Raw genomic sequence first — 27,302 nt, 5'->3', positions numbered from 1 at the left:
TCCTTTAACCTGTGCAGGTTGGTTGGAATTTTCCAAAGCCATTTGGGACCTCAGAGACTCCTCTTTTGGCAAACAAAACTTTGTGGTATGTTCTTCAGAATGGTAATTATATCGGCAACCTGCCACACTGCATTGCTTGGACATTGCAATATACCTATAAACGGAAAAAAAACCCATTAGCCAATATTGAATTTAAAAGAAAATTGATTTTTTTTTTTAAAATTGATTTTATTGCAATATGCCTTAGGAAAAAAATAATACACAATGCGAATAAGTCTTGTTCAATGAAAACAATTGCTTTCCTTAGTACATATGTCATTTCCCTTTAAATTCATAAATCCCCTCATTTTGTAACATTTTAATTACAATTTACTCATCATAGCCATACAAGAGGCAGACGGCAAAGAACAAATCACTATTTTTGAACATGCACAACTACCCAAAAAGAAAAAATTAGTTTGTTTTGTAACATTTGAATCAAAACTTTTTCCGAATGATTTGAATAACTATTGGTTACTTTGTTGCTTAATCAGCCATTATTAAAGAGGCAGAAAGCAAAGAAATTACAATTTTTGAACATGCATACAGTGCATGGAATAAATAAATCTCTGCACTGGGAGCTCTTTTTTATCAGCCTCACAAGCTTAATTATTTTTTATATTATTTTAAATATTATTACATATTTTAAATTATGCAATCTCCACGCCAGAAATACGAACAGTTTAGCATGTGGTAACATATAGAATTTGCTTTACTTTATGCAGACACAACTTTGCTAAATTAATAATAACAAAGATGGTAAAGAATGTATTTAACACTTAGCGGTCGTTCAAGTATTACGTCAGCAACGAGGGGGGCGGGAGGGGGTTTCGGATTTGCTGACTTTTGATGACGAGGGGGGGGGGGTTTGAAGGTTGCTTACGTCATCAATCACCCCTTTTTGAAGATATGAAATATTCTAAGCTGCTGACGAAATTTTGCTGACGGGGGGGGGGTGGTGTTAGTGTTTTGCTGACAAGGGGGGGGCAAAAATGGCTAGAAATCTGTTTACATAATACTTGAATGGCCCCTTACCATGTATTTGGATGTTTCTCAGGAGCTGTTAATTGACAAAGGAAAAATATTTATTCAGCTTGATTATTGGATAGCATTGTTCATTGAAAAAATTCCATCTTCTCAGCAAAAGAATTTAGCAGTGAACTAGGACCCAGTTAGTCTCGTGATTTACGATAGCGGTTATGGACAACACTTACTAGAGAATTTTCAAGGCCGCAACACGAGCTCATGGCATCACTAAACTTAGGCGACTGCTTTCACTACACACTGTGGAATCGACTTGATACATGTAGTGTACTCATCTATTACTCCGCAAGTAAATTGGTGCAATGAAATATTTCATATGACATGAATGTCGCTCTCCACTTGTTAATACAAGATATACGGAAGACTGGATGTTGTGAAGATATTTATTATTTGAGATATTAATTTTTTAAGGAAGGAAAAAACTCATCTCTGCCTCTACCGGGAGTGGAGAGCGACATTCATGTCATATATATAGCCATCTGGTGGCTCGTCGTCCATGAGCTGTTAGCTGATCGGTTCACCGTCCATTGCACGGTTCCGTTCGGCACATATACGCTCTAGTGAAGGAAAATCTCTATCTCCTATGTAGCTTAGTGGTCAGAGCACTCGTCCGGCAATCGAGGGACCCGGGTTCGACTCCCGGTAGAGGCAGAGATGAGTTTTTTTCCTTCCTTAAAAAATTAACATCTCAAATAATAAATATCTTCACAACATCCAGTCTTCCGTATATCTTGAAATATTTCATGTTTTAACTTTTTACTAGCTGAATACAGATTTTTTTTCCATTTTACTAACCCCCCTCCCCCATTTTTCTGTTCAGACAGAAATATAAAAAATTCCCTGTGCTTGTGTAGGTTCATAGAACCATTGAAAATATGAGCCACAGAAAAAAAATGATCTTTTTCCTCCTTCAAAATGATTGATTTTAGGAAAATAAATTTATAAATGAAATGAAATTTTTCTCAATGTACTTTCATATCACATAGCTGTCAACTTTTGAAAAAGAAAATTAGGGAGTTTTTCTTGCGGACCCTTATTTTATGCTAAAACCACTCCCTAATAAATACAAAAGGGATTTTTCCAAATAAAATAGGGATTGTACACACATGGAAGTTAAACCCCTGGGAATAAAATCCTTACGCAAAAAACAAGTGAAATTGAGAGGCCAAAACTTCAAAATGGTGATCTAAAAAATAAATATTGTGTTCAATCAGCAACGATGTGAACAAACATTCTGCGCGAATGACACCAATCGGAAGATGAGGGAAAAAAACCAATTTTTGAAGAACACTGACTTTTTGTGACACTTGCTTGATGTTTTTTTTTCATTTCACATGAGTGATGTCAGTCTTTCCACCATGACCGATGTTTATGTCCATAACACAACTTGTACAAAAAGGAAAAGTCTGCCCTTTTCTGGAACGTTCGATGAAAGGAAATTCATTAGGAAATAAGTATCTTTAAAATTGATTAAATATGTTTTTGCTTATCAATATTCATGTTTTGTTATATCGCACGTACGTAACTTCAACAAAAGAAATTTTGACACATGCGCGTCACTATAATCTTCAATTATTATTCAAGATTTATTGGCCGCTATGCCCGCTAAGCTATTTCTCTGCACGATAAGACAAACAACTTTCTTGTTACCATCAGAGGGTTTGTAAAACTTCCTTAAAGAAGGAATTTTTCCATTTACGACGCGTGACATCATTTTGAAAGGGGGAAAAAAAACAGAGGCAAAAGACTTTTCATGCCCCACAAGAATCTCCTTGGGGATTGTTTTCAGAAGCGGGGATTTCTTTAATTAAGTAGGGAATTTGTAGGGGCAATTAGGGATTTTCTGCGATACAGAATCATTTTTTTGCAGTAATTTTTCAAAAAATACATTTGTAGCTCATTTTATGACAGAAATCACTATTAAATCTGCAGAATGACCACTGTCATATGCATCCCCATTGGTGTCTCAACTTCGTACGATCTTAAAACATGCATTGTTACATCACAACAAATTTTGCGTTTATTTTTCACTTTGAGAAATTCTTTTTCACAAACTGTTAAGAATTTCTAAACAACAACATAATTATGGTTATATAATAGCATCATTAGGATATTTTAAACCACCTTGTTCTAAATTTTTTATGAGAGCAAAAGGTTTATCTTGCGCAGCCAATAACTTTTCGGTTAAGAGCACTTCTTTGCAAACAAGACATTGAAGTTTTTTTTAGCACTGCATGGATACAATAACCTGCTATATATGTAATAGATGGAATGAAAATTTTTAATTCTTCTGAGTCAGTATGCAACAGAAATTTCATTTGAAAGTATTTCACTTACATTTGGCTCATCATTTTCTATTTGATCACAGCTATGCCTCTCTCATCTCAATACCCTCATTAAAGACACCATATGTACTAGACTTCAAAGTCAGTGGTAGAAGGGATTATAGCCTTAGTTTTTTTTTCTACTTCATATACTTGTGTCAATGACACATGATATAGGGAACCAGCCAGCTGATAACAAACAAAACGGTCTTCCAAAGCATCAGTCTTAAATTTAGCTGGTAAAATAAAACTCTTACCGAGTTCATCATTACAATATCTGACCATTTCATTAATAGCACGGGTAGAATGTTTCAAGGCAAGTTGTGTTTCTTTGGTAAAACCACCACATTAGGAATTACTCTTCCAATATTCCACCCAATGTAGGAAATTATTTAAGAATTTCAAACGTGTATCTGCAGCTTTATTGGTCAGTGGCTTTTGGAATTCAGTAAGTTTATAAGAGCCTAGAAATAATGTTTGTTTTTTTTTCACATTCATAATTCCCCACCAAGAACAAATTATATCAATGAAATCTGCAGTATCATTTGCATTTTGTATGTTGTAACTTGCCACTTTCAACCCAGCAGCAACATGCCAGTTTATAACCTGAAGCTCTAATTTTACGCTTTGCTTCTCTGTGCTTGAAGTAAATATAGATTTTGTAGTGAGGTGTATGCGCATGCTTAACATTAGAATCAGACTCCATGCCATGCAATTTTCTAAGAGTTGCAAATATGAAGCGTAATTAAGAGAACTTTCATTGCAGTTGCACTCACCATCTGAACAACTGTATGAGAACTTTGGATAATGCAAGCAAATGCCAGGAGTTTTCTGGTTCTACCAGTTGTTATGCATGCATTTCAATATATGAACACAATCAACAATGAAAAAAGGGGGACGTTCAGCATCACATGGGTTTGGATAACAAATGCTTCGCTGTGGAGGAGATGATAAAAGAGAGATAGATTTTTTATTAATAGCGTTATCAGTGCCAATACACTTAACATGAAATAACATGAAACACTTTCCAACCATTTTATTACTTTCAATATTATCCCAGCTGATATTTTTGAAACCTTAACATCTTTGTTATTAGATCTTATACTCTGCACCCTAAATGTGAAGGCCGAGTTCGCTACCACTACATTCGTTCACTATCATGTGAAAATCCAATAATACTCTCCCAACTTTATATTCCAGGAAAGGTTTTATATGAATTTCATCAATTATTAAATTGACATATTTATCCTTATCAAGTAAATTATTTTTTATTTGACATGTTTTAAAATGTGTCTGTCCCAACTGTTCATGGTGAGAATCAGTTTGAAATTGATTGAGTTTGATCATAACCTTTACAAAGTGAAAGGGTGGATAATATGAAATATCCACTATTTCTGATGAAGCGATAGATAACCAATGAACAAAAAATTAACAATGAAGATAAATAAGGTTGAGTTGGGCAAGATGAATTTATTAATGATAACTGTTCTAATAAGAAATAGACTGCATAGTCATTTCCTTCTTTCAACCCCTTCAGAGAGAATCGTTGTACCAAGATTTCAATGTAATAATTTTGTAATGTTTAGAAGACACCAACGAATAAGGCAAATACACAAAAAATAATAAAAGTCCTAATGCATTTCAACACCAATGGGTGCCGTCTTCAGAGGAAAAATTTAACCACTAGTTTCGCTGACCGAGTTTCCCATTTGGGTTGAATACCAAATCTTCACGCTCGGTTGCTCAGCGGAAGAAGTACGTCTTTAAGTACGTATTTAAGCCATGGTGTTGCGATCGGGGGTGTAGATTTATTATCGTTCACTAGTATATTTTTGAAGGCCCGAATATATGTGCCTTCGTAGAAATCTAGATCAACTGTGGACTTGACTTTGTGAAAAACTCTCGCTTCTTGAAATTTGAATTTGTGGCCTTCTTGCCAACAGTGAGCGGCGATGGTCGATTTTTCACATTCCTGATTCTTAACACAGCGAGCGTGTTCATTTAATCTTGCTTTTATGGGTCTCCTTGTCTGTCCTATATAACCAAGAGAGCAATCACCACATGGAATGTAATAAATGCCCCATTGTTTATTCTGCGGTATAGCATCCTTAGGGGGCATGAAACCAAAGTTTTTAGTGGGCACATCTATGGTTGTTAGATTAAACTTTTTAAGAATCGGTTTGATCTTAGGTGAGAGTATTGGATCGTAGGGTATGACTACACTTTCTCTGTAATATTTTCTAGAGTGGTTCCTCGTGCCGGTTTCAAGATCAAACCGATTCTTAAAAAGTTTAATCTAACAACCATAGATATGCCCCCTAAGAATGCTATACCGCAGAATAAACAATGGGGCATTTATTACATTCCATGTGGTGATTGCTCTCTTGGTTATATAGGACAGACAAGGAGACCCATAAAAGCAAGATTAAATGAACACGCTCGCTGTGTTAAGAATCAGGAATGTGAAAAATCGACCATCGCCGCTCACTGTTGGCAAGAAGGCCACAAATTCAAATTTCAAGAAGCGAGAGTTTTTCACAAAGTCAAGTCCACAGTTGATCTAGATTTCTACGAAGGCACATATATTCGGGCCTTCAAAAATATACTAGTGACCTAGTCTAATCTAATAAAGTCTAAATCTACACCCCCGATCGCAACACCATGGCTTAAATTCATTTTGAGCGGGAATTACAAGAAAATTCGAATGGACCAATCGGATAGCACTATTCCGCAAAGGTCCAATCAGGACGCTGCATTAGTATCTCACAGCTTCATTCTGACCACGCCGTTTGAAGTGAACAGACGTACTTCTTCCGCTGAGCAACCGAGCGTGAAGATTTGGTATTCAACCCAAATGGGAAACTCGGTCAGCGAAACTAGTGGTTAAATTTTTCCTCTGAAGACGGCACCCATTGGTGTTGAAATGCATTAGGACTTTTATTATTTTTTGTGCATTTGCCTTATAAATTTTGTAATGCTTTTTATCTATTTTTCTGGCTGGTAGTGTGTCAATAATTGATGGAAGAAAAAAATCTGTTTTTTTCTTGTTTCGGTAAAATTATAATATTAAGTACACTGCTCAAAACAATTAGGGGAGCAAGCAAAAAAGTGAAGAAAACCGTGCGCGACATCCACGTATTGGCATACAATGGATAGTACACGCGTATCAATGCGCAATACAGAAAAAAGACGTCCAAAAATTTGGAATTAAGCTTTAATTCTTTGAAAATATGACTTAGGGCAACAATTTGGTTAAATGTAAACGATAAAAAAAAGTACTGTTTAGACATGATGCATGAGTTTTAATAGCGCGTGTGGTCTCCTCGAACAGCTAAGACTGCTGCACACCTGTTTGCCATGGATGCGATGAGGTTATCGATCAGACTTTGGGGAATACTATTCCACTCCTCAAGAAGTGCAATCTGCAAGTCTCGGACAGTAACAGGCGGCCTTGGTCGCTCAGCAATGTGTCGTCCGAGCATGTCCTATTGGATTCAGGTCAGGAGAGCACGCTGGCCATTCCATACGCTGTATTGTTTCAGCTTCAAGCATGTTCTCCACCAGACGAGCTCTATGCGGTCGGGTATTATCATCCTGGAAAACAAAGGAATCTCCAATGGCTCCAGCGTAAGGGATGACATGAGGTCGCAGTATCTCGTCTGCATACCTTCGGGCCGTCAAAGTGCCATTCCGAATGATATGCAGGTCCGTACGTCCGCCTATGGTGATTCCACCCCATACCATCCAACCAGCTCGTCTGTATTGTGACCTTTCACGAACGAATGCGGGGTTATTTCGAGTGCCCCTGTCCATCCATACCAGAACACGTCGGGTGTCACACTCCAGACTGAATCGGGACTCGTCTGTAAACAGCACTTGGCTCCAATCATGTTGCTCCCAATCTCGATGTTCAGCAGCCCATCTTCTTTGGGCCGCACGGTGGCGTGGGGTCAACGGAATGCAGACCATTGGCCTACGTGCATAGAGCCCTCCCTCATGAAGCCGATTACGTACTGTTTGGCTGGACAACCTTCGTCCTGTTGCCAAGAGCAACCGTCTTTGCAGCTGCGTAGCATTCTCTGTTCTGTTTCGATGGGCTGTTAACCGTATATACCGGTTATCAGTTGTTGTAGTGGCGCGTGGCCGACCTTGCCCTGGTCGACGTCTAACATTTCCTGTTTCTTGGAATCGATTCCACAGCCTTGCAACAACACATCTGGCGACTCCAACAGCGTCCGCGACACTACGTTGTGTTTGCCCGGATTCCAGTCTGCCTATAACACGCCATGCCATGGATTCCGGTAAATCACGTTGTTGAGACATCCTCAAGTCACCTTGTCTGTCTCAAAAAAAAAAAATACTGCGCAATCGAATTTCACAGTTACGGCAGTAAAACAGACGTTTCTGCAACATCCCGATTTCTGCCCTTATCTCCTTTTTCTGGTTTTTGACGTCATGAACTTTGATTTGCATATGAAGTTTTCTTCTTCCGTTTCCTGCTAGGCTTTAAATTATGGATGATTCATTTTATGTTACTTATCGGTATACATCTTTGCGTAATTTTGTTAAAACCATGTGCTCCCCTAATTGTTTTGAGCAGTGTATATAACTGATTAAATTCAGAAAATGTAGTTAAGAACTAATTACAACAACTAAAGTTGAATGAATAAATGAAAACCGAATCGAAATAATAAAAATTTGAAATCAACGATCACAGAAATTTTATTTCTCAATGGCATAAAAAATTATCATAAATTTGTAACAGTAAATTCAATTAATAATTATTGAAATTATTTTTAAAAATGAATAATTAACGTAGTAATAATAAGCTATAGAAATCTATATTTTTCCGAGCAAACGCCAGCCGCATCTGCCGACAGGAAAAAAACTTTGGCCAGGGACGTGGAGTGTTGTGCTTCCCCGAAAGTCCACACGCCACGCAAAAGCATATGAATTTCGCCACATGCTTCCCTTTACACACACAATTTTTAACGGGGCCTTCTCTCGCGCGGGAAAGAGTGCGCGCAAGAATGTGTCTGTTTTTAACACACTCTTGAACGCCACGTTCCTAACCGCCCTCCAATCCTTCGCACAAGAACGTCCCGCTCCGGGCATGCGGGGAAGATTGCACGTGTAAAGAGGCCTTTAGATGGTAAAGCTCTCAAACGTTATAATGGTTTCCATTTCGTTAGTCGTACGATTTTGAGTTCGCGATTGAACGCTGGAATGACCAGTTCCAGCGCGCGCTCCTGACTGCACACTTTTTTCGTCTCTACACGCACACTCTTGAAGGCGGTTCTGAAGTTGTTTACAGCTATCGCGCGTACGGGCCTTAACATTACCATTTTCTCAATGTAACATTATCATTCAGGCCCTTGCGGAAATGGTAGTGTTAAAATACGTATTCTCTCTCTGGAAACGCCTAACTTTTTATATTTTGCTCCCAACACAAGATGGAGTTAATGTCAACTTTCGCTTTTCTTTTCTTGTGTATTATTATTACACTGCTCAAAACAATTAGGGGAGCACATGGTTTTAACAAAATAACGCAAAGATGTATACCGATAAGTAACATAAAATGAATCATCCATAATTTAAAGCCTAGCAGGAAACGGAAGAAGAAAACTTTATATGCAAATCAGTTCATGACGTCAAAAACCAGAAAAAGGAGATAAGGGCAGAAATCGGGATGTTGCAGAAACGTCTGTTTTACTGCCGTAACTGTGAAATTCGATTGCGCAGTATTTTTTTTTGAGACAAGGTGACTTGAGGATGTCTCAACAACGTGATTTACCGGAATCCATGGCATGGAATCCGGGCAAACACAACGTCGCCAGAAAGTGCCAGAGTCGCCAGAAGTGTTGTTGCAAGGCTGTGGAATCGATTCCAAGAAACAGGAGATGTTAGACGTCGACCAGGGCAAGGTCGGCCACGCGCCACTTCAGCAACTGATGACCGGTATATGCGGTTAACAGCCCGTCGAAACAGAACAGAGAATGCTACGCAGCTGCAAAGACGGTTGCTCTTGGCAACAGGACGAAGGGTGTCCAGCCAAACAGTACGTAATCGGCTTCATGAGGGAGGGCTCTATGCACGTAGGCCAATGGTCTGCATTCCGTTGACCCCACGCCACCGTGCGGCCCGAAGAAGATGGGCTGCTGAACATCGAGATTGGGAGCAACATGATTGGAGCCAAGTGCTGTTTACAGACGAGTCCCGATTCAGTCTGGAGTGTGACACCCGACGTGTTCTGGTATGGAGGGACAGGGGCACTCGAAATAACCCCGCATTTCGTTCGTGGAAGGTCACAATACAGACGAGCTGGTTGGATGGTATGGGGTGGAATCAGCATAGGCGGACGTACGGACCTGCATATCATTCGGGATGGCACTTTGACGGCCCGAAGGTATGCAGACGAGATACTGAGACCTCATGTCATCCCTTACGCTGGAGCCATTGGAGATTCCTTTGTTTTCCAGGATGATAATGCCCGACCGCATAGAGCTCGTTTGGTGGAGAACATGCTTGAAGCTGAAACAATACAGCGTATGGAATGGCCAGCGTGCTCTCCTGACCTGAATCCAATAGGACATGCTCGGACGACGCATTGCTGCGCGACCAAGGCCGCCTGTTACTGTCCGAGACTTGCAGATTACACTTCTCGAGGAGTGGAACAGTATTCCCCAAAGTCTCATCGATAACCTCATCGTATCCATGGCAAAAAGGTGTGCAGCAGTCTTAGCTGTTCGAGGAGACCACACGCCCTATTAAAACTCATGCATCATGTCTAAACAGTACTTTTTTTTTTATCGTTTACATGCAACCAAATTGTTGCCCTAAATCATCTTTTCATGTTTTTTCCATATTTTCAAAGAATTAAAGCTTAATTCCAAATTTTTTTACGTCTTTTTTCTGTATTGCGCATTGATACGCGTGTACTATCCATTGTATGCCAATACGTGGCTGTCTCGCACGGTTTTCTTCACTTTTTTGCTTGCTCCCCTAATTGTTTCGCGCATTATTGAATCACCCTTCTTAAAGAATTAAAATTTGTTGAGTTTGAAAACACAGGTGTGTGTTTGAGTTCATGACCACTCTCTCTCTCAACAAAAAGAAGCAAGAAGAAAATGAAAATTTTGACACTTTCCTCACTGCAATAAGGGTGCTGATAAAAACGTGGATACTGCGATACTTGCAAGGACTCAGTATTTTGTGACAGAATTGTATTAGGTGTGAAAGATACACAGTTGCAAGAGCTATTACTACTAGAAAGGTAATTGACTTTAGAGAAGTGCATTGGCATGTGCCGAGCATCGGATTATGCATCTGTTAAAGGTAAAGAATTTCATCCAGATATTATTTATAAAGTGGAAAATGTAGCTGCAAGAGGTAAAAAAATTCCTGTTAAAAATTCATGATCTCGATTGTGTAAATTCTGTGGAAATCTATTCAAAAAAGAACTTTGTCCAGCATGGGGTACAGTCTGTGCTCGATGTAAGTCTAGAAATCATTTTGCTAAGCAGTGTACGGAAAACACAGGGTACACGGTCTGGATGATGACAATGATAAGGGGTCATTCAAGTATTATGTCAGCATCGATGGGGGAGGGGGTTTGCTGACTTTTGATGACAAGGGGGGAGGGGGGGTTTGAATAATGCTTATGTTATCAACCACCCTTTATAAAAATATGAGATATTCGTAATGGCATCTTACTGGGTGTACCAAAAACGAGAAGAACCCTTCGCTAGTTTGTGAGCACCTGAATTAACATTCGTCCTATTGATAAGTCCTTTATATGTCTCTAAATGTCCTGCTGATTCTTCAAGTGTTCTAGAAATGTGTAGTGGGGAAAAATTTTCGTGGCCGTCACAAGGGAAGGTAGGGAGTCTGATATGGCTCCAAGTCGGAGTCCGCCATATGGAAGTTGACAGGTTTCATTTCGGGGGCCCTGGATGAATCGCATTGGTTTTTGTTGTTTAACATCGTAAAATTTACAACAGCGGAAACGGAGATAAATCCAGTCTGGAGGCTCCCCGCGAAAAATCTGCGAATTGGGTCCTAAGTCCAGGGGCCCGGATTTAGGGAATTTCTTGGATTCCCCAGATTTCTTGGATAAATGAATACAAATTAAAAATTTTCTTGGCCCTTACAGGAGGGGAATGCCAGGTCGAGGACCCCATGGAGAAGTTGATAGGTTTCATTCTGGGGGAACCTTGGTGAATCTCAGTTTTTGTTGCTTTAGCATAAAAGTTTGCTAAAGCGGAAGCCTGCAATGGATCTACATACGGGGCCCACAAAAATCTGCTATTAGCTTCCCGCTCCTTGGTTGCGGGGATTTGGATTTTATTCGTTGGTAAAATGAATATCAATTAAAACTTTTCCAACTTTTCGTGGCCCTCACTGGGGGGGGGGGGAGATACAACAGGGCTCCACACTGGAGACCCCTCATGGCGAAGTTGACTGATTTCGGTGGGTACTTGATGAATCAAATTGGTGTTTTTTGCTTGAATATTGTAAAATTCGTCAGTAAGCTGGTGCATTTTCACACTGGCCACTTTAAGACTTTGACAAAGTGCGATAAAATTTACATGATGATATGAAGAGGAAACGGAGGTTGGACGTTAAGGTCGCAGGAGGTTGCTTTGCTCCCCTAGTACAGCTATATTCATTCACTTTTCCCTGATATTTAATTTTTAATAAAAAATGTTTTACTCATTCACGAAAGTGAAGACGACTTATAGAATAAAAAACTTGATGATTTTTCTTAAAAATATATATACATTTTGCGGCTCCGTAAAAACAATGCATATGAAAAGATTTGAATGAAAAATGAAGTTGTTAGTTATTTTGTAGCTTATATATGAGCATATTTCCTGAAACATTTTACAGTGATTTAACTCTCATTTGGTTAACATCTGTTATCTCCTTCTCGCAGGAGTAGCCATGGCTGAAGCAATGAACTCCGGGTCTTTTTAAGATAAAAACGAAATTTATTGCGAACTCAGTACCTTCCGACTTCTTCAAATCATTTCAATTACCACAGTTACTACCGCAACTCGCACTCTCATCTTTCTCACTCAACTTCTCGATGCCTAATCCTCATAACAATGCTCTGTTACTGTTCGAATTTGTGTTTTCAAACAGTCGCTTGTTGCTCGCGCAGTCATTTCATACCTCTTCGTTTTCAGGAGCTGTTGAATAAATTCCTAAGCATCATATTTTTAATTCTGAAAATTGAAATCTTGGAACCATTGGACTAGAAAATAAAAAAAAAAAACATTTAAAAGAAAGTCAATCCATATGTGGGCCATTCTTTCGTTTTTAGTCTAGTGGTGCAATTTTTTTTTACGGTGAAGGTGGGGGAGGGGGGTCCCTATGACTTTTTGAAAACTCCTTACTTTTCATTTTGAAAATTCTGTATGAACCCTAGATATTAATTTACAAAAAACCGAATACGTTAATTTTAATCTTATGCAAACTGATTTACATCTTGCCCTTGCTTGTGATTTGCAACATCATTATAATTGTGAGTCAATTCAAGAATAAATAGTATAGTAGAATACTTGGGTTTGAACGTAGACAACAATTTAAAATGGAAAGAGTTTTCAAAATTTAGAGTCGGGGTCAGTCTCATTCTTCAAAAATTTTTAAAAACCTTACTTCGTTTGCGCCATAATACTCTTTTCCGTGTTATTCTTTTCTTAAATCGTAATAAAGATAATGTGTCCTAGCGAAGACCTCATATAATTTACGGTATTCCTACTTTTAGGAAGGAAATTTGTATTCATTTATTTACACATCTCAAGAGGCTGAGCCCAATTACAAAAAGGGAAAAACCACTCTACGGACATAAAATACCAAAAATACAATAAACTAATGGAAATATAAAAGAAAAGTAAAATATAAAATGACAATAATAATTCATGAAATTTGCGTGTGACAAATCAATTAAAAATTTCTTGATCCTTTTTATTGTTTTGTTCTGTAATTATATAATTCGATACCACTAGAAATACAGAATATACAAATACACGCGGCATTTATAAAAGCATTATTTAAATTATTAATTTCAATATTTTGATCAATAACCTGCACCATTACTAGCTAAAATGCATTGCGAAAATAACAAAACATTTCATTCATATGGAGGAATGTAGGAGGAGCAATAATATTTATCAATCCTTTGCCACTTTAATTATGTATATATACAGGGTGAATCCGACCCCTAACAAACGAAAGGGGTAGATAGACAAGCCGAAGTGGATCATCAAACACCCCACCAACCTTTTTCAATCTCAAACCGTTTTCGAGTTATGGTGGATAATCGATTATGGAAAAAATATGTGTCAAGTCTAGAAAAACCTGCATTTATTGAGTTTTCAAGAAACCTACACTCATATTAAGCACATATTTGTAAAAAACGGAAAAAATCCTTTAAGTTGACGTCATTTTCATCGAAATATCTGGATTTATTGGTGAGCTACAAGCGCTGAAAGATTGGCAAAGTCAAAATCGAATTGTCGCCAAAATTTTTCATCGCCAATTATGCAAATACCCTTCTGGCTACAATCGGTCAAATTATCAATAACTTGTCCATTGCACAGTGCAAGATACAAGCTAAAAATGTGATGAATTTTAAAACAGCAACTTTGTTATTTATTTGCAAAGTATAATGCCTTGCAGGAAAGTACTCAACAGTCGTATGACCCCTTACAGAAGGAAATAAATAATCTAGAAGAGACGATTTTTTTTATATATATATATATATAAAATCGTCTCTTCTAGATATATATATATAAATAAAAAAAAATAACACACACACAGGGTAAAAGAATTCTCCTGCATTAGTTCAAAGTTCAGACAGCGTAAAATTGAATTCGCTCACAAGGATTAGTCCATTATAACAATTCCTGTGGTTGTGAGCTTTCCTTATCTGGGCTTTTTACTTGGAACTCTTTAAATGCACATTACGTATTCACACTAAAAACTTGTGACTGTGTCCACACACAGCCTACTGTAATTATTTTGTCCTTATAAAACGGTGAAACATAAATCCTTCTTCAAATTTAGTTATCTATGTGTTGAGAAACACCTTTTTTTTTCTATCATAAGGAACATCTGCTGAACGTTATGATTAAATAGAAGGTTTGAATCATGTTGCTGTTTTGGCATTCATTTTTTCCGTTGCAGTAACCATAAGCAACGTTTATCTACAGGAGTGAAATATTTCGTTGCCTCTCATACTGATAAAGAGTTTTTTTCTTCCTCCTTGAAAATGGTTTGACTTAGTCTAAAATGGTAGAACAAATCAATATGCAGCAGCTACAACAGCTTGGATATTTAGATATGCCTGAAGTATGTATGAAATTACATTTATTTTATATATGGACTAAAAATCGAAAGATATTTTGTTGATCTCTTTTCATTCAATTTTTTGTTTGCATCTTTGAAGACTTGTCTGAAGTTATTTATATAAGTTTGAGACAAGAACAACTGTAAGATTCATTGGGGTAAACGTAAACAGGGGTGTTTACATTCCAAAACAAAATCACATTAGATATTTTTTACAATATACTGCGAATCTATCCGAATTTGGGTGCAATCGACATGGGGCGCCATCGAAGCCTCATCACATGTTTATGTTGTTTTGTGTGGAACATGAGTTTCAAGTCATTTATTGACTTTGTGTCACCTCACAAAACTTTGTTTTAACCGTTTGCGGTTCAGAGGTTCTTCCGGTACTTCTTTGGTATATTACGTACTTTGTGTTAAAAACATTTTTTGAGGTAAGTAAAACCTTTTGAGGTTTTAATGTTTAAGGTTCATCTGCTGTTACGTTTCAGCATGAATTGTACATACAAAACATTAAATAAAACATTTAATGAAAAATTTTATAGGTTAGCGTTTTAACCCCATATTTTTTCTCATATGGGCTTACTGTGAACGCCAGTTTTAAGTTAAGTGGACATAAAAACGTGAAATATTTTTTCAAACGTATATTTTTATCACAAATCTTTGTTATAGAATTTATCATTCCTTCAAATTATTCGTTTATGAGAAGAAATCTTTGTTTTTTCTTGAAAAATCCAGAACTACAGAAACTAAGAAAAGATGCAAGTAAACATGGACGTTATCTACCATTTTTATGAAAATCTTATTATAGAATATAGAACATAGTCTGGCTGCTGTTTGTAATTACCCCGACCGGTCAGGGGTAAATGTAAACACGACATAGGAGTAGATTTTATTTTTTTCTCAAGAGTAGCTATTGCTTTATTTAAAACCCCAAAACAATCTCAAAGAGACAGGTATGACTTACTTATATACAAATTTAGACATTAAAAAAATGCTTGGAACTGAAACAATATGAAAATATCAAACCCTTCTCGACTGAAAAATATCAGCCCATTTTCAACCGACAATATAAAACTGTCAACCCATTCTCGATGAAAATATCTAACCTTTCTCGATGAAAATATCTAACCTTTCTCGATGAAAATATCTAACCTTTCTCGATGAAAATATCTAACCTTTCTCGATGAAAATATCTAACCTTTCTCGATGAAAATATCTAACCTTTCTCGATGAAAATATCTAACCTTTCTCGATGAAAATATCTAACCTTTCTCGATGAAAATATCTAACCTTTCTCGATGAAAATATCTAACCTTTCTCGATGAAAATATCAAATCATTCCCAATTGAAAATATTAGACTGAAAATATCGGCCCATTTTCAGCAGAAAATATGAAACTGAAAATATCAGCCCGTTTTGCAATTTTAATTTCCGGTGGTGTATACTGTATTAAAACATGAATCGTAATCAACACCATATACTGATGTACCATAATGCAAAATCCAAGAAAAATAAATCGTACATAGAAAAAAATTCAGGAGATACGATATTTTTCAAACAATAAATCCTGGTGTTGAAGTATTTCACTTATTGATTTATTGTTTATTACTTAATCATATTAGTTTATTAATTATAGCTTGATTACCATTTGAGGTTTTTATTGATATGAAACAACTTAATTTATTTCTTCAGATTCGGTTATTTCAGTGCAGTTATGTTACGCGAGGAGTCTCCATGATATTTTATAGTTATTGGTTCGATGTTTCTGTTATTATATAATTCAAAATGCACGAATTTGATTCATGTTAAGAGTGTAACTTTGTATATTTTAACCAATGTGAAATTATTGTCCTATCATTTTGTGCTTTATATTTGAGATTTAAATGGTCATTATATGCGAATTGAAAGAACTATATCGTCTGCATAGCTTATAGTACTTCATTTGTACGTTTTGCACGTCGTTTACATAAATCAGAAAATCAGAAAGAGTATTGCTCCAAGCACCGATCCGCGTGTGACGCCGCTCACTATTTTTGTTAACCCTTTGCGGTCCAAAGGTTTCTTTCGGTACGTCGTTGATACAGTTAGTACTTTGTAGCCCCCCTCCCGCAATGAGGAAGGTCTTTGAATGCGGTCGGTCTCTTGCGTTTTTTAATAGCTTATAAATGGTGCGGAGAAGCCGAATTAACAAAGGCCTTCCTGTAATCGCAGAGATGCCGTTTTACTGTAATTTACCTGGGTCATTGGCAAAATCTGGGTCCTTTTCGATTGAAAGCGAGTCCCTGGGTCCCTCTCGAAAATAAACTTAAGTATGCCCCCCCCCCCATCATTCATTACTGGTATCCCTGTGAATCAAATAAATAATTAATTTCTAAAACCCTGTTCAGCACAAAAATTCATTGAAAAAAAAGTTAATTTACCAGCTTATGACTAGGTTCTTTTACTTTCATTATCTGCTAGTAGAGGAAGCTCGCAAACAAACCCAGCAACAGTGAGAATTTAACATATTATTGAATTTAACGCAAGTGAAAGTCCAAGTGATTCGATCCTACGGGAAAGTCTCTCTTCTGAAGCCCATCTGTCTGTAGCGTAAAAAATGTCAAGCATATTGACGTAATCGCCGCGGTATTTCGATATTACGGATGCTATCAGGCTTGCTCTGTCTCTGCAGGTTGAGTCAAACGCTAATCTGAAGTCTGTGTCTGAAAGTAAAAATTCATTAGGTGCCTGTGTGGATCAAATGAAGAGTTCCTATAGGAACTGCGTAATTCGAAAGGAAGATCAACAACCATTTTCAATCCACTGCTGGATGAAAGTCTGTAAATTTTCCCATTTTGCTCTGTCTGATGCTTTAGCTATCCAGTTGACTCCAGCCACTTTTCTGATCTCTTCGATCCATCTTGCGTGGGGACGCCTTCCCGGACGTTGAACACCGGGGGGGGGGGGGTACCAATCTAGAATACATATGATCCATCTGTTGCCCTGTCTTCTTGCAATATGTCCAGCCCATTTCCATTTTAAACGTTTAATTCTTTCCATGATATCATATACCTTTGTGCGGTTCTTTATCCAAGTGATTCGTTTTCTGTCTCTCCTTGTGATGCCTAGCATACATCTTTCCATGCTCCTTTGTGTTGTCTGTAGCCTTTGTATCATCTTGCTTATGAGTGTCCATGTTTCAGTTCCATAAGTCAGTGCTTGTAGCACACACCGGTTAAACTTTTCTTTTCAGGCATAATGACATGTGACTCTTCAGAATTATACAGTTTTTGCCAAAAATGCTCCATCCAATCCTGATCCTTATGATTATTTCATTAATGATTCTGTTGATCATGGTAATTTCTTGTCCCGGGTATACATAGCGTTTTATTTCTTATATCTCTTCTATCTCTTCTCTATCTGTTGAGCAAGATCGTCTTCTTCAATGTAAAGGAGTTGAACATAACTTTAGTTTTTTGTATATTCATTATCAAACCCACCTGAATACTTGCCTTCGTAAGTTCTTGTATCATTTCTTCTTGTTCATCTGGATTACTGCTGATAATAACAATGTGACGGAAAATAAATTTGAAAAAATCTGAGCTAGAATTTCGTGCGATAGAAATGAAACTTCTGGGATGTTAAGTCTGATTTGACACGACTAGATTCACATATGCTTTGATATCTTATAAAAGATATGTGGGGATGCGAGTGCTGATGGATATCTCTTTATTTTGGAAACATACTGAGTCATGACCCCTTTTCTTTTTTAAATTATTTAATAGAAGAAATAGAAGAGAGAGAGAGAGAGAGATTTTTACAACATGTTAGGTCGACAGTTGGAGCTAGACTGAACTGCAATACAAGAAGACACTAGATAATACCTAGCTAGTGGGTGGCATAAAAAACATAATAAAAATATAAAAATTGCACAAGACAAGCAGCGCCACAGTACTCCCCTACGAGTCTGAAGGACGGCATATGACACAATGCGAAAAAATATGACAATATAGTTACGGTAACTAATATAGCATTCGCATGTGCAAAAAAATTTGTTCGAAAATTGCAAAAAATACGCAATACGAAAATTTTTTCCAAAGTAATGAAATATTCATATGCACAAATCAATAGTCGAGCAAAAAATAAATTACAAATGGTCCAAAATTTGTAAATGTACGTATATGCAAAAACGATTACTAGAATAGATAAGAGACATATTATTAACGGTGGTAATATATATAAGAAAATTGAAGAATGAAAATTTTGCAAAACATAATATTAATTTTCAAAAAATGTTGCAAAAACAATAATATTATTAACTTCAAAAATGCGCAAATAAGAATAATATCAAGGAATTCTTATACGAACCGTACGCCCTGATCGAGTTGCATAAGGCTGTTTCGGTTCAGTGAACAGTGATTGCTTCTTCAAAGTGCAATCAAGCAAAAATGCTGGTTTCAATCTGTCTATAGAAATCTTCGTTAGTTTGCCTTTCATGTTCACTGTATATACTTTTGAAGATCGTTCAATCACTTCATATGGCCCCAAATATGGTTGTTGAAGAGGCTTTCGTACGGTGTCCAGCCGCACGAGCACATGAGAAGAAACAGCAAGTTCTTTATGAACGAAAACGTTGTGAGTCCCATGCCTTGAAGTTTGAATCGGACGTAAAGTGTTTATGTGATCTCGTAGAGCCCGTAGAAATACCGGCTGGGTTGGCTGAGGGGATCGGAACTACGATAGAACTCGCCAGGTAGGCGCAATGGTGATCCATAAACCATCTCAGCAGCAGATGTGTTGATGTCCGGTTTGATGCTGGCTCGGATGGACAGAAGTATGGTAGGTAATGATAAAAACTTCAGTCCAACGTTCCTTGGCATGGCCGCGTATGGCACCTTTGAGCTGCCGGTGGAACCTTTCAACGGTGCCATTGAAGGCCGAATGATACGCTGTCGTGCGTGTTTTCTGAGTTCCCAAAAAACGAACGAATGCACGAAACAAATCACTTTCGAATTGTCTCCCTTGATCGGTGGTAACCGATTCCGGAACTCCGAATCTGCTGATCCAGCCAGAGTAGAATGTCCCTACAACAGTTTCTGCGTTTTGGTTTTCCATCGCGAAAGCCTCTACCTACCTGGTGTATCGATCCACACAGGTAAGGCAGTAAGTGAAACCCAGGGAAGGAGGAACAGGACCAACAATGTCGATGTTAATGTGCGAGAATCTGCATTGAGGCAAAGGGTATGCTCCGATGGAAGATCGAGTGTGGCGATGCACTTTTGAGCGTTGACACTTGATGAACGCCCTGGTCCATCGTGTGACATCTTTGCGAATTGAACTCCACAAAAATCGTTGACGAATAAGGTCCATAGTTGATTTAACTCCTGGATGGGAGACAGGTTATGAAGGACCGTAAACACTTGATATCGGTGTTTGTCTGGTACGTAGGGAGGGATAATTCCAGTGGATAAGTAAAAAAAAAGTTCTGTACCCTGAGGACCGAATTTTATAGGTTTTATATCGAGCACCCCACCTGGTTGTCGGTGGGTTACTAATTCGGCGTCTGTACTCTGTGAAGTAGCAATAGCTGCGTAATTAATCGAGCCAGGTAAATTAATTTCGGACAATCTGGAAAAAGCATCCGCTACAGTATTTCGCTCACCCTGAATGTAACGAATGTCCGTAGAAAATTGAGATATATACTCTGAATCACGACGTTGTCTGGGAGAGCTGTTATCATTGACTTTGTGAAAAGCATAAGTTAGAAGCCTATGATCACTAGATCGTAAATGGTCTGCCTTCTAACATGTGTCTTATATTTTTAATAGAACTGTAAACCGCAAGCAACTCGCGATCGTAAGTACTATAGTTCTTTTCAGTTGTTAACTTTGGAGAAAAAAAAATGAGAGTGGTTCGACCACACCATCGGAAGTTTGTTGTAAAACAGCTCCGATAGCGAAATCTGACGTGTCAACTGTCAACGATATATGAACATCGTGTTTAGGATCAGATGCTGCGTTTTTCAAGAAACGGTGGTAAAAGTTGAGAATTGCTAGAAATCTTCGAAGTTCGTCAATCGTTTTTGGTTGTGGATAATTACGAAGAATTTTTCTGGCAGAGGAGAAATGCCGTTGCTGTTAACCAAAAATCTAACAGAAATTATCTGCTGTATAGGGATGTAACGTTGTAACCAAAGGGTTTTAAGCACTTCATCTGAAATTTTCTTGCCAGCTAATGTGGCAACTGAGAGGGTCTCCTATCCCCAAGCGTGAGCTCTTGGAGTAGAACTCGTAAACGGGAAGTTTCCGACAGTGAAAACTGTTGACAAATGCGTGTTACTGGAGCTCTGATCAAATCACTAACATATGATAACACTTCGATATCCAGAGCTCATTGAATGAACGCCAGTGGCTCTGCCACCGGACTTATCCCGTTGCCGAGATCTCTTCCAGTCCAGCTTCGTAGCAGAGTCTGTAACAAAGTGAGTGCACCTAATAGTCTGAGTGTGTAGCTAGTGTTAGGTCTGATATTTCAGTGCTGCCATCTATACTTCAAATTGTGAGTAAAGTGTAGTGATTGAATATTTGTAACGTTGTAGGCCTGTTGCTCTCTGTGGCGAGACTTTTTAACGGGGAGATCGGCTCGCATTCGTGCCTTGAAGTTGGGAACCACAGAAAACCAACTTCAGCCAACGACCACTGTGGGTGCCGGTGGGTTTCGAACCCGGATCCTCGCGATGCGAGTCCATCACTATGACCACTCGACCACCACGTCCCGAACATTCAAGACTTCGCTGCGGAACTTCATGGGAAAAATATTTTTTCTCACGTAGATTTAGTTTCCGCATATCACCAAATTCCAATTTTTCCCGACCACATACACAAAACGGCCATCAAAACACCATTTGGTCTCTTCGAGTACACACGAATGCCTTTTGGTCTGCGCAATGCGGCATCCACTTTCCAACGTTTTATCGATGAAGTGTTGCGAGATCTTCCATTCACGTATGCTTTTGTTGATGATATTCTTATTGCATCGTCATCACCTGAGGAGCACCTTCATCATCTTAGAGCACTTTTTCAGCCACTCAACGACTATGGTCTCTCGCTGTAATGTCGCGTGCCGTGATAGACACGATATTAAGTTTAAATATATCGACATTGCTCAAAAATGTACTCAAGATAATAGTTGTGCCGCATAAAGTTTATTCTTGACTTTTCATATTATATTATTATGTATCAACATCATTATCTCACTCACCCTCAAAGACAATATATATAAAAAGAAAATATTAATCACTCACCAGACACCACCTGGAGCGATGGCCTTTTACGCCATTCACCGAGGTATCCCTCTTTGACGGCACCTCACATATTACTTTCCCTCATCTCACTCCACGCACTGAGCGCATTTTAGCGCTTTAAGAAATTAAAGACACATCTTCACAAAAGCACCCGAAGTGCCTAGCACTTCAACACTAAGGACTACACCCTCATTGAATTCACGAGAACGAGGGTGTTCTCTGCTAAAAAACGAGCTCTGTCTATCTCAACAGGCAAAATCAGAATTGTTTTAGTTTCAGTTTTCTTTGTTCGCATGAACAACTAATGTGATTGGCTAATAAGGTGCTTTTGCACTCATCACATATTAAGAAACCAAAGAATGAAAAGGAGAAGGTGTTTTGGATTTCAACTGGTAAAATCCGGATCGTGGCACAGCAGTGATTCATAAGATGAAACGTCGCATCTTTTCTAATGCCAGAGATATTTTGAAAAACAAGTATGTTATGGCGTGACGACTTCTATGTCATGATTATGCTTTCATATATTGGCGTCAATGTTGTTGATAGATCCCAGCAAGTTATATCTAATATAAATGAAATGAATGCGCAGCAATTTTCAGCGTGGGAAAGAATGTAGGAAGATGTTAATGAACATGTTAACTTTAAATTAATATTTGAAATGGGATTTTAGATTTTTAGATGAATACTTTAAAGTGGAAATTGCGATCATGACATATACCGATAAAGAGGGGGAAAATTTTACAAAGTAAAATTTTTAACATGTAAGGTGTGGTGGTGAGAGATCAATTACATGTGACATGATAAGCAAGGTGAGTCTTGAAACAATTACATAACAATGATAGCGTGAAAACACAGGTAAGCATAAGATAATGTTATATGTACAAACACAAAAAAAAAAAAATAGTGTTGTGCATTGTGGTATGCAAACAAAACAAAGTTGAAACATTTAAAACAAATTGTATATGGTGTGTAAAAAGATAAATATGGCTTTTTGATAAATGTGAGCATGATATCATATGTATCAAAAGAATTAAATGCTATTGTCTCAGCAACATGAATGTTCGATAAAAAAAAATTATGTGTTATGCATATTAAATATAGTGTCATTCAAATGATAACAAAATATAAACAAAAATGCTACACAAAAAAAAGTCCTGATTTATCCTGTTTTATCTCCAAAATGAAAATTTTCCCATCAGGATATGCTTGAGGTCAATATAATGTCCATCTTTTAAACTATCATCTGCTCAGGAGAAAGGGATAAACAAAACAAAATCATTAGACAGCATTTTTCAGCTATACAACGAGTCATCATAATTCAACATTTCAATTATATAACAACGACTTAAACATTTGTAGTCGAAACTGACGCTATTCAATAAAAACATCTTTGGTACCACAATTCTCAGCGTCAAACACAGAAAAAATGAAGTAATTTTCATGAACATCAGCAGATGTGACTCAAAATATCACTTGAACGAAACTTCAAGGAGAAAAGTATCACCTTCATCCTAGAGCAGTGACTGTTATATTGTGGACAGTAAAAATAGGCCCGATACATTTACCATGGTGAATTTTTCAAAGAAACAAAGACGGGTTTTTTTCCTGAAAAACTCATAAAAGACAAGAATTAATATCATGCGTACACACCAATAAAACTTGATTATATATAGACATGTATGAAATCATAACGAAGGCAAAGAAAGTGGTGGTGGTGAGTGACCAATCGGGTGAGTGAGTGTGTTAGTACCAATTAAATGATATACAAGAGAAGCTTTAAGCAATAAACAAAATGACAAAAATTCAAAGAAAGATCAATAAAAAAAAGAAAAAAAAAACATATGTAGATATCGCACAGTCGACTCGATGCACGACAATACAAAATCATATAATGTAATACAAGGTAAACACAGTCACTAAAACAGGGTCAGTTCTTGTGGGTACACAAGGGACAGGAACAGTTCTTGTTACAAGCGGGCATATATACGACGAGAGTGACACAGTGGTTATGAAGATATAACAACAATAAGAATGTGATAGTGTAGAAAATATTAGTGAAGATGTTCTATAAAACTGAATGGAAAGAAGTATTTGTATGGGACACCAGCAGCCTGACCTGCAGTGTTATTCTCATCTAACAGTTAAACAACAATTTCCCATCACAAAGATATTGGACAGAAAAAAGCAAAGCTACAAACGTGAATACATGACCAAAAAATACCTTCTCATTCTACAAAAACAAATCAACTAAGTGGTGACACCTATTTGGTGGAAAAATGATCTCAAATTACAACTAGAGGAGGTATGAGATATTTGAGGAGATGAATAAAGGGGCCTACACACGTTCAGTTATACCTGCGCAGGCATAACTGAACGGTTCAATGCATCCACACCATTCAGTTATACTTGTGCAGGCGAAGCTTCTGGAACCGTTCTAGGCAATCTGTGGGGATATTTTCATTCTTTGATCTCTGTCTTCGCGGTCTTTTGATCAGTTCGGATTTTTTCATAGTCTATAAAGTTCGGAATTTTCTAGTATGATTTCCACGGATGATGCTTTGGGTGTAGTTGGATTGGTTATGGCACTGAAAGTTATTAACTTGAAAAAAAAACGGGTAACGTGGTGCAAAGATTGGTTAAAAAAAAGGCAACAATATTCGCACGTTAAATTATTACAGGAATTGAGATTTGCACCAAAAGATTGGCATAATTTTCTCAGAATGGATCAAGATCCAAAGCTTTTTTTTTTTTTCAATTCCTTTCGGAAATTGCTTCGCAAACTGTTTATTTTTTTAACAACACTGTCTCTGTTCGCTAGAGGATCTATTCCTCTCATTTTCCACACCAATCTCTCATAACTATCATCTTTCTCAATTTTGTTATGGTAATCTTTAGTTTTCACCTGCCACAAGCATTTCTTATTCCTATACATTTCAATGAATTCTTCCAAACATTCGCGCTGCCCGTTTCGAAGATCACTCGTCATTACAAACCTCGAGTCGTGAAAACTAAACTGAACTCTGAACTAAACTCTGGTGGAGTGTTGAAATCGGTGTTTCCCAAAGTAGGACTATTCAGGCTGTGAATAGTCCTTTTGCACTCATCACATATTAAGAAACCAAAGAATGAAAAGGAGAAGGTGTTTTGGATTTCAACTGGTAAAATCCGGATCGTGGCACAGCAGTGATTCATAAGATGAAACGTCGCATCTTTTCTAATGCCAGAGATATTTTGAAAAACAAGTATGTTATGGCGTGACGACTTCTATGTCATGATTATGCTTTCATATATTGGCGTCAATGTTGTTGATAGATCCCAGCAAGTTATATCTAATATAAATGAAATGAATGCGCAGCAATTTTCAGCGTGGGAAAGAATGTAGGAAGATGCTAATGAACATGTTAACTTTAAATTAATATTTGAAATGGATACTTTAAAGTGGAAATTGCGATCATGACAGTAGCCTTCCAAGTGTGTGTTTGGACTTCCCACAGTTGACTTTCTTGGAGTACAGGTTTCGCCGACTGGCATCAAGCCTCTTCCAGATCGAGTCGAAGCCATCCCAAAATATCCTGCGCCATCCACTCTCACACAACTTAGAAAATTCTTGGGACTTTTCAATTTCTACCGTCGCTTCATTACGAAGGCTGCTCATATCTTGGCACCTTTAGTGAAATTGTTAGAAGGCCGACGAAACTGCAAAAAGCCCCAACGCAAAAAGTCTGAAGAACCTCTTCCGTGGGATGTCTCAATGCCAGGATGCATTCGACAAAGCGAAATCTGCATTGGCTGAAGCAACTCTACTTCACCATCCAAATCCAGATGCCCCAATCAGTTAGTGGACTGATGCGTCTGACGTTGCCATCGGTGGATCTCTCATGCAATATCATGACAATCAATGGAATCCCATTGCATTTTTGTCGATGAAACTGACAACAAGTCAGAAAAAGTGGTCAACCTACGACCGAGAGTTGTTGGTCATCTACACATGTGTCCGTTGATTCAGGCACATGCTTGAAGGACGATAGTTCACCATATACACTCATCAAAAGTCTCTCATTTTTGCATTTTAGCAGAAAGGGGCCGTTCAAGTATTACGTCATCATCGATGGGGGGAGGGGGTTTCCGATTTGCCGACTTTTGATGACAGGGGAGAGGGTGGTTTGGATAATGCTTACGTCATCAACCAGCCTTTATGAAAATATGAATATTTTTAATGACATCTTACTCGGTGCGCCAAAAACGAGAAAAACCTTTCGATAGTTTGTGGGCACTTGAAGTAACACCCGCCCCCTTCCTATCGATAAGTTCCCTACAGAGCTACTTCAGTGATTTCTAAATGTTTCGCGGATCCAAGTGATCTGGAAATGTGTCCGGGCCGCTTAAGTGCTCTGCAACTGTGCCACTCATCACTTAAATAATCTGAGATTGTGCCGCGGGTAATTTGAGTGATGTAGAACCGCACTGTGGGCCACTTAAGTGCTTTAAAACTACGTCACATGTCACTCAAGAGATCTCTAAATGTGTCACGGATCGCTTAAGTGTTCTGAAACTGTGTCCCAGGTCATTTAAGTGATCTGAAAATATGCTACGGGCCGCTTAAATGTTCTGGAATTGTACCACGGGACACTGAAGTGATCTGTAAAAATGTGCCGCTTAGTTCATTTTTACAAAATTATGTTTGAGGAGGGCAGGCCGCATCAAATAACCCCCAGGGCCATATTTGGTCCGCGGGACAAGGGCAATTATACGATTTATCATTATATGGCTTAGAGGGTGTGTCGCAATGAATTTATTAAAGATAAATTTTGAGTTCATAGCCTTCAAATAACATTGAATCTAACAGAAATTAATTATAACAACATATAAAGGCATTTTCTTCCGAAATTTTAATTAAAAAATTATGTTTTTTTGCATTAAATTTTTGATCGTGGGAGGGGGCACGAGCCCCCCTATGCCCCCCGTTTACGTCTCTGATCCCACCAATATGCGTTAGGATTCAGAGGGGCAGAGCTGATGACGAAATTTTGCTGACAAGGGGGGGGGGGACAAAAATGGCTGAAAATTTGCTTACGTAATACTTGAACGCCCAAAACCTGATAAATGTTCTCCTAGACAGCTCAGGCATTTGGACTTCATCTCGCAATTCTCTACGGACATTCAGCATATCCAGGGAAAAGAAAACATCGTCGCAGATGCTCTTTCTAGGATCGAGATCGACGCTCTATCCAAACTATCACCATTGAATTACAAGGAAC

At 38.0% G+C, this 27,302-nt stretch overlaps 1 protein-coding gene across 10 annotated transcripts in view; it reads left to right on the top strand.

The window, feature by feature from the left end:
* The window catches only part of cnc (NFE2 like bZIP transcription factor cap-n-collar), a 662,445-nt gene that overhangs the window by 154,906 nt on the left and 480,237 nt on the right, over window positions 1–27,302 (top strand). Inside the window, exon 1 of one of the 10 annotated variants that reach the window (XM_089239526.1) lies at window positions 14,600–14,762. The exons of the other annotated variants lie outside the window; for them this stretch is intronic. Within the exon in view, the coding sequence (XP_089095652.1) occupies window positions 14,703–14,762 (60 nt within the window). The 5' untranslated portion in view covers window positions 14,600–14,702. Of the gene's footprint in view, window positions 1–14,599; window positions 14,763–27,302 lie in introns of those variants that run through there. 10 annotated transcript variants of the gene reach the window in all.

The sequence above is a fragment of the Pholcus phalangioides genome, unplaced genomic scaffold (assembly GCF_987345545.1).
Source record: "Pholcus phalangioides strain wild (caught in Gottingen) unplaced genomic scaffold, Ppha-v1.0 ptg000011l_1, whole genome shotgun sequence".
NCBI lineage: Eukaryota > Metazoa > Arthropoda > Arachnida > Araneae > Pholcidae > Pholcus > Pholcus phalangioides.
The sequence above is the reverse complement of the archived record's forward strand: the minus strand, read 5'-3'. Positions and strand labels throughout refer to the sequence as shown.